This window comes from Nipponia nippon, unplaced genomic scaffold (genome assembly GCF_047370975.1).
Source record: "Nipponia nippon isolate SJK-2023a ecotype South Korea unplaced genomic scaffold, ASM4737097v1 scaffold_6, whole genome shotgun sequence".
Lineage (NCBI taxonomy): Eukaryota > Metazoa > Chordata > Aves > Pelecaniformes > Threskiornithidae > Nipponia > Nipponia nippon.
Window position 1 is genome coordinate 57,397,639 of NW_028262380.1, and position 14,265 is coordinate 57,411,903.

The 14,265-nt window shown below is 43.5% G+C and overlaps 1 protein-coding gene across 2 annotated transcripts in view; it reads right to left on the minus strand.

Annotated features, from left to right (window-relative positions):
• DKK2 (dickkopf Wnt signaling pathway inhibitor 2) overlaps positions 1 to 14,265 on the minus strand; it is a 124,560-nt gene that overhangs the window by 30,637 nt on the left and 79,658 nt on the right. The window contains exon 3 of one of the 2 annotated variants that reach the window (XM_087736705.1): positions 12,540 to 12,748. In XM_087736705.1, the coding sequence (XP_087592831.1) occupies positions 12,540 to 12,674 (135 nt within the window). In that variant the 5' untranslated portion in view covers positions 12,675 to 12,748. Of the gene's footprint in view, positions 1 to 12,539; positions 13,294 to 14,265 lie in introns of those variants that run through there. The other variant, XM_009474666.2, reaches the window with a different exon arrangement.

A 14,265-nucleotide genomic window follows, 5' to 3' on the forward strand; every position in this document is an offset into this window, starting at 1 on the left:
ACAAATGAACAAACAAAAACCAACCTGCCAAAACCCCAAACAACGCCCCCCCCACACACACAAACTCTACAACTTGAGACCCAAATACTGACCAACAGCCAGAAGGAGCACTGGAGGTCAAACCGAGGAAAGAGAGGAAATCAAATCCAGAAACTGAGTGTCAGTCTCTGTTGTGCAATCTGTTTTCACAGAATCAGCTAAATCTGAATTAGTGAATTCCACTTCATCTTTTGCTCCTACCGCCGCTATATCCACGGTATCTGGGAAATGACTTAGACACATCTCTGGAGAACAGCATGGGTCTGGTGCTTCCAAAAGGCCAAAGTCAATATGTTCATGTGTCAGATACATGTGCCAGGGTAGCCGTCCCAGCTGCGCAGCACATGATGTGTCAACTGCTTTACATAGGGTGGGTCAGGAAGAGGCTCATTAAAGAGAAACGCTACAGCTCTGCTTGCAACATCTCTGCATCCTTGTCCAGTTTTACACTAAAAAAATTTACTGTGCTTTAAGAAAAGGGTTACTCTGGATGGAGATCAAAACCTGTACAGAAGGGCCAGAGGAACTGTCTGGTACATTAGATACAGATCCATTACCAATCTTTCATACCATTATTTCATCGTTGAGGGGACAACGTAAATTATTTTGATTTATCTTTTTCTGTAATGATAATTATAACAAATTATTCTGATGACCAAATTCTGACTGTCTTACATAGGTGATGAAAGACAAGAGAGCTCCTTCTCGCTGAGCATGCTTTGCAGCGACGGAGTCTCAGCTGGATGATTTCCTCTGAGCTGAATTTCTCTCCTGAGTGCAAAAGGCCACGACCCTGCTCCCTAAAGGCACGCAGAACCTAATTCCCACTGAAAACATTTGGGGAGCTAGGTGCATAAATACCCTTTAAATTCATCCTATCTGTAAACAGGGCCTAACCTTTGAGATGGCTTTCTGCGCAGAAGCATGTTGCACCTCTTGGATAAGACAGGCAATGAGACTGCACATTTTGCAGAGTACAGAGCCAAAGTGTGGCATTTCTGGGCAGCGTGAGCTTGCGTCTGTGGCCATGTTTTTTTGGTGCATCTGCTGGGAAATAGTGCTGGAGGAGAGTGAGTTACATCACTTCTTTGGGTACTAAATTGTCACCACCATTACGGACGTTCCCCTCAGTGGACCTGAAAGCTGTTCCTGAACAAGTGGTGATATCATGACGTGGCTGTTATAGAAGATAAGAGGTTTTGTCTCATTTTCCCCATGCTTGACCCTTCCACTCTGACCTTTTACTTGTAAAATAGGCTTCAGTCCCACCAAATTCAATAGTGACAACTGCACCCCAGACCTGGAACTCATACACTGCTATCATACCTGTTCGTACAGCTTAGACACTGGCTTCTGTTCATCTAAAACCTTTAAAGGAGACTTAAGACAGGGTTATCCTACTCTTCTTCTGTTTGTTCCTATCAGAGGGGGATTTTGTGGATAACTCGGTGAGACAAGAGCCTGAAAGGAGATACCCCCCCCTCCAGTGTCGAATGGTATCTCGGCTAGCCGGGCCTGACTCTGGTACATGCCTGTTCAGAAAAATGAGAGATTTTCACAGTGCTAATCCCTGTTACACAGACAATCTGCAGCCCATTTGCTATTCCTTTTTGGCTTTATTTTTAACAGGGCCTTAAAACATATTTTTCCTTAAAATGACAACATTCTTTTCTGCCCTCTTTGTTCGTGGGGCTTTGTGTGCTCATAAACAGTTTGAGAGTTCCCTTTGCACCTGTGGTGCACATGTGTGCCTGTAATAGAGACTCTCTTATCTACCCTTCACTGATAACTTAAGAGGACAGTGTTTAAGAAAAGGCACTATCCTTGTGACTGCGATAAACAAAACCAAACCCAAATCCCAAACCTACAGCAGTGACAGTAAGGTCAGCGTGCCTGGGGAAGGCTCATTAGAAATCTGCTTTCCCAGGGACTGAGGGGTGTCTCTAGTTTTGCTCTCTGGTATTTAGACCCTCCATAACCTAAGTTCATTGAAGTGCACCAATAACAGAAATCCCCACTTACATTTTAAATGAACGTCTTCTGCCTATCAGGCGTCTCCCTGCATGGTCTTTAAACATTTTACAAATGTTTTTTAATGAAGCCATTCAAAATCCCTGTCAAGCACAGGGCCAAATATGTGCTTCCCGGTTTGGCAAATCAGGAAAGCAAGCGGGGAAAAACTAAACATGAAACTTTGACTTTTAAACTCATTCTTCCAACCACCCGATTACTGTTCCCGTCCAGCGGTCCAGCCTGTTGTGTCTTCTACACTTCCAGTGAAATCCAAAGATAAAAAAACCTCTTGCATTTTCAATAATAATAATAACAATAATAACAATGCCTTTTAAGTTATAATTTATCTGTCTACCTCTGTTGTTTAGACAATAATTAAACCAAGATTTTCATATGCATATAGACAAACACGTAGGCTAAGAAAGCCTGAGTTCCTACATCTGAAATCCTTAGAAAATTTTGCACTACCTAGCACATTTTAGATATTTATGCAATACCTCCTATTTCCCACTTAATAAAAGATGCATCTTCTCTCCCATTCTAGTCACTTCTCTAGAGAAATGAAGGGACTAGTCTTTCTTATCCTCCCTACTGGCCCCGAAGTTGGAGCAGAGAGGCTGAGGGGAAGGCAAGCAGACCTGCGACTCTTTTCCAGCTGGCAAACCCTGCTCAAAGACACAAGGAAGCAGCCTGTACCATCCCAAGGTTTCGCTCCATCCTTCCTTGACCTCCCCGGAATCCGTGTTTCTTATTTGGAAAATTGTACCAAAAATGCTTTCCGATTAGCATAATCTGAGGAATGCTAAAGCTATGCTGCTACTCGAAAACAACTTGCTCAGAAAATGCCCCCTGGAGACTTGTTTACACAGCGGGGAGCAGATCAGCACGCATTAGGCTGCAGTGCTGTGACTTCTCTTTTCGGCTGCCTCATGCTGGTTATACTCTGCTTGCCCTGACATCATTGGCCAGGCCCTGGCACCGGGGTCTCAGTGGAAGGAAAACCCTAAGTCAGCCTAACCACAGAACAGTTTGGGATCAGCAAGACTTTCCCAGCCTCTTTCAGCTTAAGCAGTGATATAAAGTCTGAGAGAAATTTCCCTCCACAGAGAAAACCTTAATCTGCTGGTTAAACACCACCACACACTACAATTTGATACTTAATAAATTGTCATGAAGCTATAATACAAGTATTCACTTGGTCACTTATCCTTGTAGCAATAAAAACCAATTGGGACTGAAGTTCAGTTGCAATTTGTTGCAGCTGCTGTGGCAAGGACCCCCTCAGAAAGTAATTTCCAGAGGATTCTTCTTGTTAAAAAGCCATTTCCTTGGCGAGGAGTGGGAAGTCTGGAAGATAGCAATGGGGACAAAACCAAGCACAGAAGTTTACAAGCATTCCAGAAGAGCATTTTCAAACCCCTGTATTTATTCAAACAATTACAAAAACATTTTATGCAGCTAAGCAGTTTAGCCCCTCCACCAAAAGATAAAGTAGACTTTTAAGCCTAACTGTTGATAGGTGGTTTTCCTCATTACCCCTAAGATGACACACGAGGCAGCATCAACACTTGGCTCCTCCCTGGACAAGGTGTGGAGAGGGGATGGCAACCTCCTGGTTTCCCAGTCCTTCCACAGCTCCCAGGTTTTCCATTCTTCACTTCTGACCCACACCCACACTCTCTCCCCACCACAGGAGTTGGTTGAACTATTTTGTTATGAATAATATACATTGCAAATTTAGCTTTGTTGGGAGTAACAGGAACTGAGAGGGTCTGGAAGAACAACTTCCAGTCTCGCTGGGCAATCCCATGGTGTTCAGCTCACACGTTATGGCATGTAGTTGGTTATGCGGGTCAGATGGTATCATTATTACTACCCGAGTGGATGACAAACCGAAATTTAAGAATGACAAGTCTGGTAAAACTTTCAGGCTATGCTAAACACGTGAAACAGTCCTCACATTTACTTGGTGGCTCCCATAATCCCAGGGAGTTAATGAGATAATCCCCCCGCAAAGAGAAGACTAATGATGCCAGGCTGTTTATCTCCGTAAATGCTCATACATTTATCATCAGGTAACATACAAGCCGTGCCACCTTCTCTAGCCTGCCGAATGGTCACCCTGTTCCCTGATGCAAACACAGGATAGCAGCCAGCTTTTTCTTCCCTTCTGCTTCTTCCATTGTTATTTATGCCTTCATGTTACTCACCATATGGTCTCTCTCTATGTGAAAGCTATATGTTAACTATTTAATCACAATTTGTAACTCTTTCTTTGGTGAGGAACGCCATTGTCCTCTCTACCTCTGAAAGAGGAAATGGCCATTTGACATCTCTCTCCTTCCCTCCTGCCTGAAGAATGACTTGGGAGAGGATGCTTGAAAAAGAACGAAAGTATCCACCCAGTACTCCTCCTACCAAAGGGGAGAAGTAGAAGACTCACAGCTCAGTCTTGTGTCCTGGACAACCTAATGCCCCACAAGAGAGAGAGAAACACAAACTTTTCTTTTTTAGGATAGAAACCGGGATCCTGAGTCTCCTCAATTCACAATTAACTGGATGGGAGGCAGGCTCCGCTCTCTCATTTTCAAGCCAAAAGAGAAGAAACAAAGAAATATGGCAAGTTCTGGAGTCTGTACTAGCCCAGCCAGGCCAGGCCAACAGAAGCTTCATTTGGCCATTTTTCACTCAGCTGCTACTGAAAACATACTGCAAAACCAAACTGTCTGCCAAGCCCAAGGCTCCCTAACACCATCTCTTGCTTGCAGCTCTATGTCATATTGGACAGAGGTTTTTCTCCTTTTAAACCCATGCTCTATAAAAACTCACCCTGAACAGAGACCGTTTAAGCCAAAGCACCTCTGTGTTCTACTCCACACGAACACACCCACGGTAGGAAAATCAGGGAAAGCACTCAGGCACACCAGTAAATCCAGCCATGAGAGCGGGTGGCAGGTGGAGTCTTCCTTAGAACTTGCAGCATTGGGGAGCCCAAAATCCGTTTTCAGTAGTGACTTCAGAGAACAACCTCAGCTATTTGAGATGGGACCCAAGCCCCAGTTAAACACAGGACCTAGATTTCTATGGCTTCTTTTGAGTTGACATGAATACTTGACACTGGCCATCCAGAATACTGTGGCTGTACTTCATGAAACACTAGAATTTTGTTGTTAAAAAAAAAAAAAAAAAAAAAAAACTAAACGGAGGGGAGAAATTCCTATGAAAGCAAAAAGGTTAAATACAAGATGGCAAAGATGGCAGTACCTTTTTTTTTTTGACGCAGTCTAAATCTTTCTGATGCTTCTGAAAATGAATTGAACTAAGTTAACACCAACTAGATTAGTTAGGCTTAGCATTTTGCATTTCTGTTAGTGGTTTTACACAAAGTTCTGTCCCCAGCTTCCAGATACCTTGTTTTACAGCAAAATGTCCAGCTTTAGGATCTTTGCAGGCTGTCAAGAAGAGGTGCACCATTTTCTGTAGGAACACGTAGCGAAAGAACTAACTCTGGAAACTACCTTGCTCTGTGCAAAAGGAAAAAATAAGGGAGCTTTTTCCCCCATCAGATGCATTACTTTCCCTGATGCCATTCTAGTTAAGAATGAAATTCCAAGAAGAAAAGTTTCCTGCTGCAACGTAAACATTTTCTGTTTGCAATTCCTTTCAAGAGATCTCCGCTTTAGGCTTTTCAGACTTGCAGGGAAGAGATCACACTGACAGCAAGTCACTGCTTCACTCAAAAAAAGCTGCCAAAACGCATAGAACTGAACCCTGTCCTCTCATTCACTGGAGCGATAAATATGCTTTTAAAAGCATGCACAGCCAGGTTCACACTTACATGATGCACAGAGAATGAGGCAGAGGGCTTGCAGAGTGAAGCAACACCTCATTCCCGAGCATGTGCAGAACAGTCCACCTTTGCTTACTGCTAAAAATGCTAAACCAGTGCCATTTGCACTACATATGTGCAACATGCATGTCTCCAAGATTCATTACTGTGCATATGAAAATTCAATCATATCAAAGCTTAGCTTTAAGAAAGTCCCAAGGGGCTGAACTGAGTGCTTATGCGCTTTGAGGGGGAAAAAAACAACTCTTAAACTTTTTTTTCTTTTTTGTAGCATTGCTCTGCTCTTTCCCTTACTAAGAACAAAATCATAGATGGATTTAGGGCCGATCCCAAGAAAACTGTAACTAAGATGATCAAAACTCATTAAATTATCTGAAAACTGCTGTGCTTTGGTCATTTAGTATGACCATATGTATCCTTTTACGCCATCTCTCCCTCTCACTAACACTACTTTCTGTAGCTCATTCTAGAACAAAGGATTCTGCAATGAGCTTGGAAGTATCACAAATTCACCTATTTTCACATTTCATTACAATTTGAAAATTGCTTTGTGTTCTTGAAATTTTTCATTAAAATAAATCTGCCCTTCGGTCGAAAAGAAAAAAATTATACTGAAGAAAAGTGACGGTTTGGGGACACATACAGTCATTGCACATCCTATATGTGATCAAAAAAGAAGAGACGAATATTCATGTTCTCTAATGAAAATAAAGACTTTTGCATGCAAAATTAATTTTAAAAAGGTAGCAAAACAAACCGTCTGATCTTCTTGGCTTTTGTATGGGCCTTTCACATCCATGGATATGAAGCTCATAGAAGCTGGTTTCAACCTAAAGGTACCAGAAACACAGCCTAGAACATAGCACTAAAAGACAAGGATTTCCAAAGAATTATCCTCAGTTCTCTAAAAAAAAAAATAAATCTAAATACACTTAGAGTTTTACCAATGCAGGAGAAGTGGAGAGGCAGCTTCTGGTTTTCTTCCCCATTTCTGTAGTGTCATACAGACTTCAACTCCTCAAACCTATCATAAATGTCTAATGACTGCAGTGCCAACACTGACACGAAGCTCCACAGCAGGACACGGTGACAAGCTGCGTGCCAACCACGGGCCAAGCAGGGGATACCGGCTCCAAGTCTGGCCCAGTGCACTCTGACTTTTGCCAGCCACCACCAGAGTGTGCATGGGGGGGCAGCATGAGCTTGGCGGGGACTTCTGCAAGCCCAAGCAGAAAGGGAAGGTCTCTGCTTTGAAGGTGTTCTCCAAATTAACATTTTTACATATATATAAAACTTGTTTGGATATACTTAAAAAAAATTCTCAGATACACAAAACCTGAAGAGGAAAGCAATGCTCGAAGAACAAACAGAAGCAGGAGCTTCATGGAACTCCTCCTCTGCAGAGTTAAATTCCTCCTAAATGACATTTCCAGGGTGAGGCATTTGTAAGTACAACTGTAAAAGGACCAAAGGCTCAACTGACAAACCATGAGATACGAAGTGCTTGCAAGATGCATCCGGTGTTGAGATAATTAAACTCAAAATTAAACTTGTGCTATATTTGCATCTGCAAAGCATCAGTTAATCAAACATAATGAGTTAATCAGACTCATTTTTCTGAGGGCAAAATGTAATCATGCTTCATCATCTTTTGTGTTGTCCTTAGACTCTGACAGACTTGCCAGACAGCAACTAACTCTTCCTAAGTATTTACACATTCGATAACACATCAGAGTCCTGGAAGTTTTCTAGGCATTGTTGCAACATTAATAGGAAATAGTTGTAGTAAACCCACTTTATAGGAGCTTTTGCTCTACATTAAGAAGTCAAATAATAATAACAACGAATTGAAGGGGACACCAAGCATGACCCAGGATAATACCCAGATAATACTCTGCATCCCATTTTTGCAATCAAGAGACAAGCCACTCAGCTATTTAGCAAGATTGCTGCCAGTAAACGAGTATGTCTCCCAGATTCCTAACAGCGAACGGCAAGAGCAAAAAATACATTCTCTGGTGACCTCTGCAGATTTAGCAATTCTGTATTTTTTTTTAATTTAAAAAAAAAAAAAAAGAAGCTGTTGCTGGATGCAATTTCTAGGTATTATAATTAATTTATTTTTAATCCCACAGAGAAATAATTTATACTGTCTTGACTGCAAGCTATTCAAGATATTGCGGTTACATTTTTGGTGTCTTTGGTGCATTTTATTGTAACGTTCTCAGGGCACTGCAGTCAATTACTACATCTCACGCTGTTTTACTTGCTACAAAGCATCATCCAAGCATTTTCTAGCAAGTCCTTGTGGGTAACTACGTCCTGTTCAAGAAACACATGTATGTCCATGCGCTGATAGGTATGAGATCAGTGTCAACTTAGCCATTTGGATTAATGCCTTTTTGGTTTGGCTTCTGTGGTCTCAAGCCTCTTAGCTCAAGCTGTGACAGAGTTTAAAAAAAAAAAAAGTACATTTTTAAAATTAGACCAAGTACATTTGGAATACAAAGGCGCAGCTGATATTGGTCTATCGTGCTTCTGAAGTATTAAAACTTGTCCCAGCTTTTCACTCACTCCTCTCTCCCTTTTTCCAGACCTCATTATCTCTTACTCAGCCCCACAGTAGTGCCGGTCCCCTCTCTTGGCCATCCCAGTTCTTCCCCTCATTGCTGCTGCTCCCGTCGTGCGCGTGGGGGGAGCAGGAAGGATAGTCTCGGCAGGCAGCACAAACCCAACCAGCTATGCACCAGCAAAGGGAATGAGACACACGAATGCTCGGGAAAAGAGCTGAAAGAATGCCTCTTGGCCAGGACTTGGAAAGGGCAGAAGATAATAGCGCCCTATAAAGAAGGAAAACAGCTGGAAATAAAGTTTGGTAGGTCTCAGCCTACCAGATCATTAGAGGCGGTTGAATGTGAAGGATTGCAATCCCCAGCACTGGTGGAGGGGACAAGCCTCAGAAGAGAGGGGACTATAACCCAGATGCAAGAAGTCAAAAAGATAGGAAATGAATTAAAGAGGCTACAGAGCCATCATCCAGGAATCTACGGAACAGTTATGCCTTTCAATTACAGCTACAATACATGGGATTTTACCTTTCAAGTTGCATCCCTGTAGTTGAGCGAGAACACAGTGGAAGCTGTATCTAGCACGCAGAAAACTTAATCCACCTTCGTTGCTAATCTGGCCTTTTTCATTTATGACTCTATTCACTGTATTGTATTTATTTAGAGAGATGGTATGTCCAGAACAATTTCCTAGAAAGGCTACAGTACTGAGACGTTAGCTGTTCCTAGAAGCCATTTCTTTCTCTAAATCAAGTTTTGAAAGGAAACTGATGGCAGATGGTATATAGTACTGACCTCCCCAAAAGTAACGGAGTCTAACGTGCTCTATACGGTCCTATTTCTGAGCATATTTTTCCCTTGTGGAAATGCTGTAGATACTTTCTGATTCTCTGTGAAACTGGGAAAACATTAACAGTTTGCAGAAAGGGGAAAACAGCAGTGACAGTGAAGATCAGTGAAGACAGTGAAATCTCACCAATTTAGCACATCAGTGCTTCTCATTCTCTGCTGATCCAAGGCAGTAAAGGGAATAAGAACAGAGAATAAATAATATTCCTCAGAAAGACATAAAAATGTAAGTCTTACTGAAATCCACATTTGCCCCGCCAGTCCCTCCAGCAAGGCGGATCAGCTTGCTTTGCTCATGTGAGTATTTTCATTAATTTGAACTGGAACGCTGCCTGACAAAGGAGTGCGGGATCTTCCCTTTCTGGGCAGAAGCACTGTAACTACCAGCTGAAATACATCAACACTCCAGATAAGCCATGAACTATTGTATCCGTTGATTTATTGCTGATTAAAGACTCCCAAGTTGCTCCTAGTCCTGAGAATTACCATAATTGAAAATGTTACATTAACATATTAAAGAAATGTTCTGAAAGTGCATTAGTCTACCAAGCTGAATAAGTAAATCGGTTGCTGGCTGAGGGTCCTTTCATCAGTTTTGGTGAGAGTTCTCCGATTTCCACTATGTGTATCTGCAGAGAGTTGAATGCACGGCTCAGAGCTGTCACAACTGCAACAGCAAAATTCTATTAAGTTTTCCTTTAAGCTGCATATTGTTGGTCCTTACTAAAACTATTTCCTAGATGTAAACAAGACAACTCACCATTTAATGTTACCAAGGTATAAAAGGTACTGCTACTTTTGACACGTTATAAATTCCACTAATGCAACAGATTGTTTTAGAAAGAAAAGGATAGGCCTGTTCTTTTAGCAAGTGACATGCAAAACTTCAGCACAGTCCCATAATCTAAACAAATCAAGTACTAACCTAATAAGAGAGTACTTTAAAAAAAAATAATGAAAACATCACATCTTAATTGGTTGAGACGTGTGACACCACTGTTAAAAAATGCAGCGGCTTACCAACCCTGCAACTGGAAGTATCGCCAAAGATAAAGCATTATCACAAAAGTAACAACTTTTATTTCTTCTTCTTTTCTTCTTTTCACTGCAATTCAGTGTTAATTGTGTTGCTTCAGGCAGATGGCCGAAAGTAACATCTACAATTATTGGTAGTACACCTGAGTCATTTTCACAGACTACATCGGCATGAGACCGCACAGGAGCCGGGGACAGAGTCCCAGGGAGAGAGGGTGAAATCAGCACCGACAGCCCTTGACAGGAGGTCAGGCTCTGCTCCCTTGGAGCCAAAGTCACCGATTCTCCAGGGGTCTTTGCTTGTGCTACAAACAGGACATCTTAACGTGTGTGCCACCGCTTCTACCATTACGGATACTTACAATGTTGTCTCTGACTTGAAGTGTACCTTGTGAGTTCATGCCAGTAACTGGAAGTCCCCGGCAAACAATCCAGGTTGGCAAGTAAGGGGCAAATCTTGCAAATGCAACCGGTAGGCCGTGCAACTTGTTTTCCAGGAACTAGGTGAATTATAATCAATCGTTCTCAACATTGCACTGAATACACATCGAAGTGCTAAGGATGTTGTACATAGGGAAAGGTAGCAAGACTTCCCCAAAAGGCAAAAATTATATATCGTGTTTGGAGCTGTACAGCACAGCCCCACAAGTACCCACACTGAAACTCATGAGAATGAGATAACTCTCAGTGGGAAAATAGGTCCTATATACTGACTTTTTGCGAATACGCAGAAAACAAAACAAAACCCAAGGAGAATATATAAAAAAGCATATCATGCTCCTGTATTTCCTCAAGGTGATTTAACGTAGTAATTATTACACAATGTGCACTAGGAAAGAGAACAGTACTTTAGTAATATGAAACTTCAGCCCAGCATCTGTTACTGAACTTTGCTTAGAGGTAAGGAGAGGCGACCAAATTCTGGGTAAATTATAAAACAATTGAGTTGCTAGGGAAAGAAAGCTTGGAGGAGTTTAAAAACAAATTTCTCACACGCAAAAACCAAAACTACCACCACTGTTGTTATGCCTGCACACAAAACCAAATGATAACATTCAATTATAAGGAAGCCGATGTGAAACCCTTTAGCAGACTCAGTGGATTGCTTGAATTTGCAGCTTCTCTGCTGCTTTAAGGAAAATGTAGGCAAGACACAGACCCTTCAGGCACCGAGTATTTTGCCTTTTTAGTGCTGAACGTTGGCAGCTCCCTTGCTGCTACGCTGTTTGTTGCTTATGAAAAGCAGCTGTATTTGGAGGTACTAGTAATACCCAATAAACTAAAATCTATATTCTCTGAAGAAGTCTACCGCCTTCAACACCCCAACGCGCAACATTCATACCATCCAAGTTGAGACTTGATAGGGAAGTAGAGGACTGATGTCTTAAAATGCTGCGTTATAGTTTACCACAAAGACAGTTGAACGAAGATAATTTTCTATCAGACTTCCAAATTTCCAAGCAGGGCAGAAGGGAAAGATGACTGCATAAGCAAGTCAGGGTCTTTTTTTCATAGAGTTTCTATAACCTTTTCTTTCTTCCTTTCACTCAGACTTCATATTCAGGGCTGCTGCTCCCTGCTTATCTTAACTGGACATAACCAAAACTTCCACAACCACTGGAGTGTATTCTGGACAAGAAACCTAGAATTTATTTTCTGTCATATTAAGCAAATAGATGTGCCTTAAACTATACCACTGGGACAGCATGGTTTTTTTATTCTCACCATGGAGAAAAACATCAGAGATCAACTTGCTAGGTGTGACTTTTAAAACCAAGTTTTTTTCACCGCTGTGAACACAGTTTCCACTTTATGCTCAAATTTTCCTCACCTATTCAAACTCAATTCATTTAGTGTCTGAGAGTTAACAAGAAATGTCTTCCTTTCTAGCAGCCTTTTGAAGGAGTCAAACAAAGAAATGCTGGAGGTGATATTTTTTTAGATTACCCTTTCTTCCATCAGTTATTAATCCTACAGAGAAAAATGAAAGGTTTAAAACCTTCCAACTCCCACTTGCACAGTTCTTAACACCAGTTATGAGATGATACAGTCCCAGACAAGCCCGATGAAGTAAATTAATTAATTTAACACAGTAAAGCTTTGAAAACAATGCGAGGGGGGGCTAGCAATTACTTGCATATAGCATGCAGACGGACAGACACTCGAGCAACGAAGCAACATCCTACCTCTCCTTGCCGGTGATAGTGCTTGGGAGGTTTTCCCATCTGCTTTAGCATTTTGCCCTTCTTACTGCTAGCAAGCGTCAGTCCCTGGTGGATGCCTGCAGATCTGTTGGTTGCCTGAGTTGGAGCCTCCCCCATCAGGGTGGACTTGATGGAGTTCACCTTGGAGCTGGAGCTGTCTAGCTGGGAGCTCTCCACGATCAGGACCGCGGCTAGTAAGAGGAGACAGCAGGAGCACTTATTCCACATCAGCACGATCATCTCCCCTCCCCCCAAAAGGACTATCTTTTTTCTTTCTTTTTTTTTTTTTTTTAAGGCAAAGAAAACAAAAGAGAGAAAAAAAAGTTTTTAAAAATATCTCCCAAAGTTATTAACAAAGCAAGGGATTTCAATGCCACACACTCAAGGAACTGCTGTTCTGAGAGACACGGGAGAAAAATAATAAAAAAAAAGAATCCCCTAGGTAAAAAACGTGTCAAGTTAATAGGCACTGAGCAACTATCGGGTCTGTGAAGTGATGGCTTTTTCCTCCAGGTCCTCGAGAAGTCCAGGCAATTCTTTAGTAACTGAGAGCAATAAGCTACAAGGAAACTGCACCCAGGGCAGCTCCCCACCAGTGCCGTCACCAGCACGTTTGCTTAAGCTTCAGAGGAAGAGTGAGTGAGTTACTTCCCCCCACTCCTCCTCTCTCGCTGCACAAGCCAGCAGAGAGGAAACTCAAACCAGATCCAATCCAAGCAGCACCGGCAAAAGCTGGGCTTAGTTTTCTTTCACTCTCTCTCTCTCCCCCTCTCTTTACTTTTTATTCCCCTCCTCCCTTTTCTGTCTTTTGCCTCAGCCTCTGCAGCCAGCAGGAGTGAAAGCGCCCGGTCTCCTCCTCCTCCTCCTCCTCCTCCTCCATCCCTGCCGGTGCGGGGCGAGGGGCTCCGGGGCTCCGGCGGCGCGGCGCGGCGGGCAGGGGGAGCCCGGGGCGGGGGCGCCGGGAGCGGGGCAGACCCCCGGCGGGCTTCCTGCGCTGCTCCCCTCGCACTCGGGGGGCTCCGGCGGCCTCTCGCTGCCCCCCTTATTTTTAGAGCCGCCGGCAGCGGGTGGGTGTCCCTTCCCTCTGTCCCCAGCCCAGCGGAGGGACAGGCCGCACGGTGACTCTGGCGCCCTCCGTCCCCCCACCCAGCTCCCACCTCTCCGGAGGCCACTCTCCCCCCAGCCTGGCAGGGACCCCCTCTCTCCGGCCACGCACAGCCCCGGACACGCGTGCCACGCTCCGGTCCCCAGCCCAGAGGTGGAGGTGGTGTCGCCGAAGGGGATGGGGTGACAGCAGGCTTTCCCCGCACGGGCTCCCCGAAGCGCGCTGCGGAACTGAAGCGTATGTTGAGGTGCTCCAGCTCCGCGACACGCTCAGAAGTGCAAAGCACGCTAGTCCTGCAGTGCTGTGAAAGTACGGGGCTGACAGGCAAATCCTGCCAAATCTTATGGCTGAGCCTCCGAAGTCGTTTGCCTAGGTAAAGAGCACGTCCAGCCACTAACAGTGCACTGCACTATTCCTAAACGTGACACTTCTCAGTGCCACTAGCAACCCGAGAGACTTATTTTCTATCCATCTTCTCCATTTCCTTGGCATGAGCACACATCCGATTGCTGTGAAACATCCAGGTGCTACTAACTACACCCATGCGCTCCGAGGCACTTGCATCTCCCTGCCGTAGCACCAAACCCACTGGATTTCAGAAAA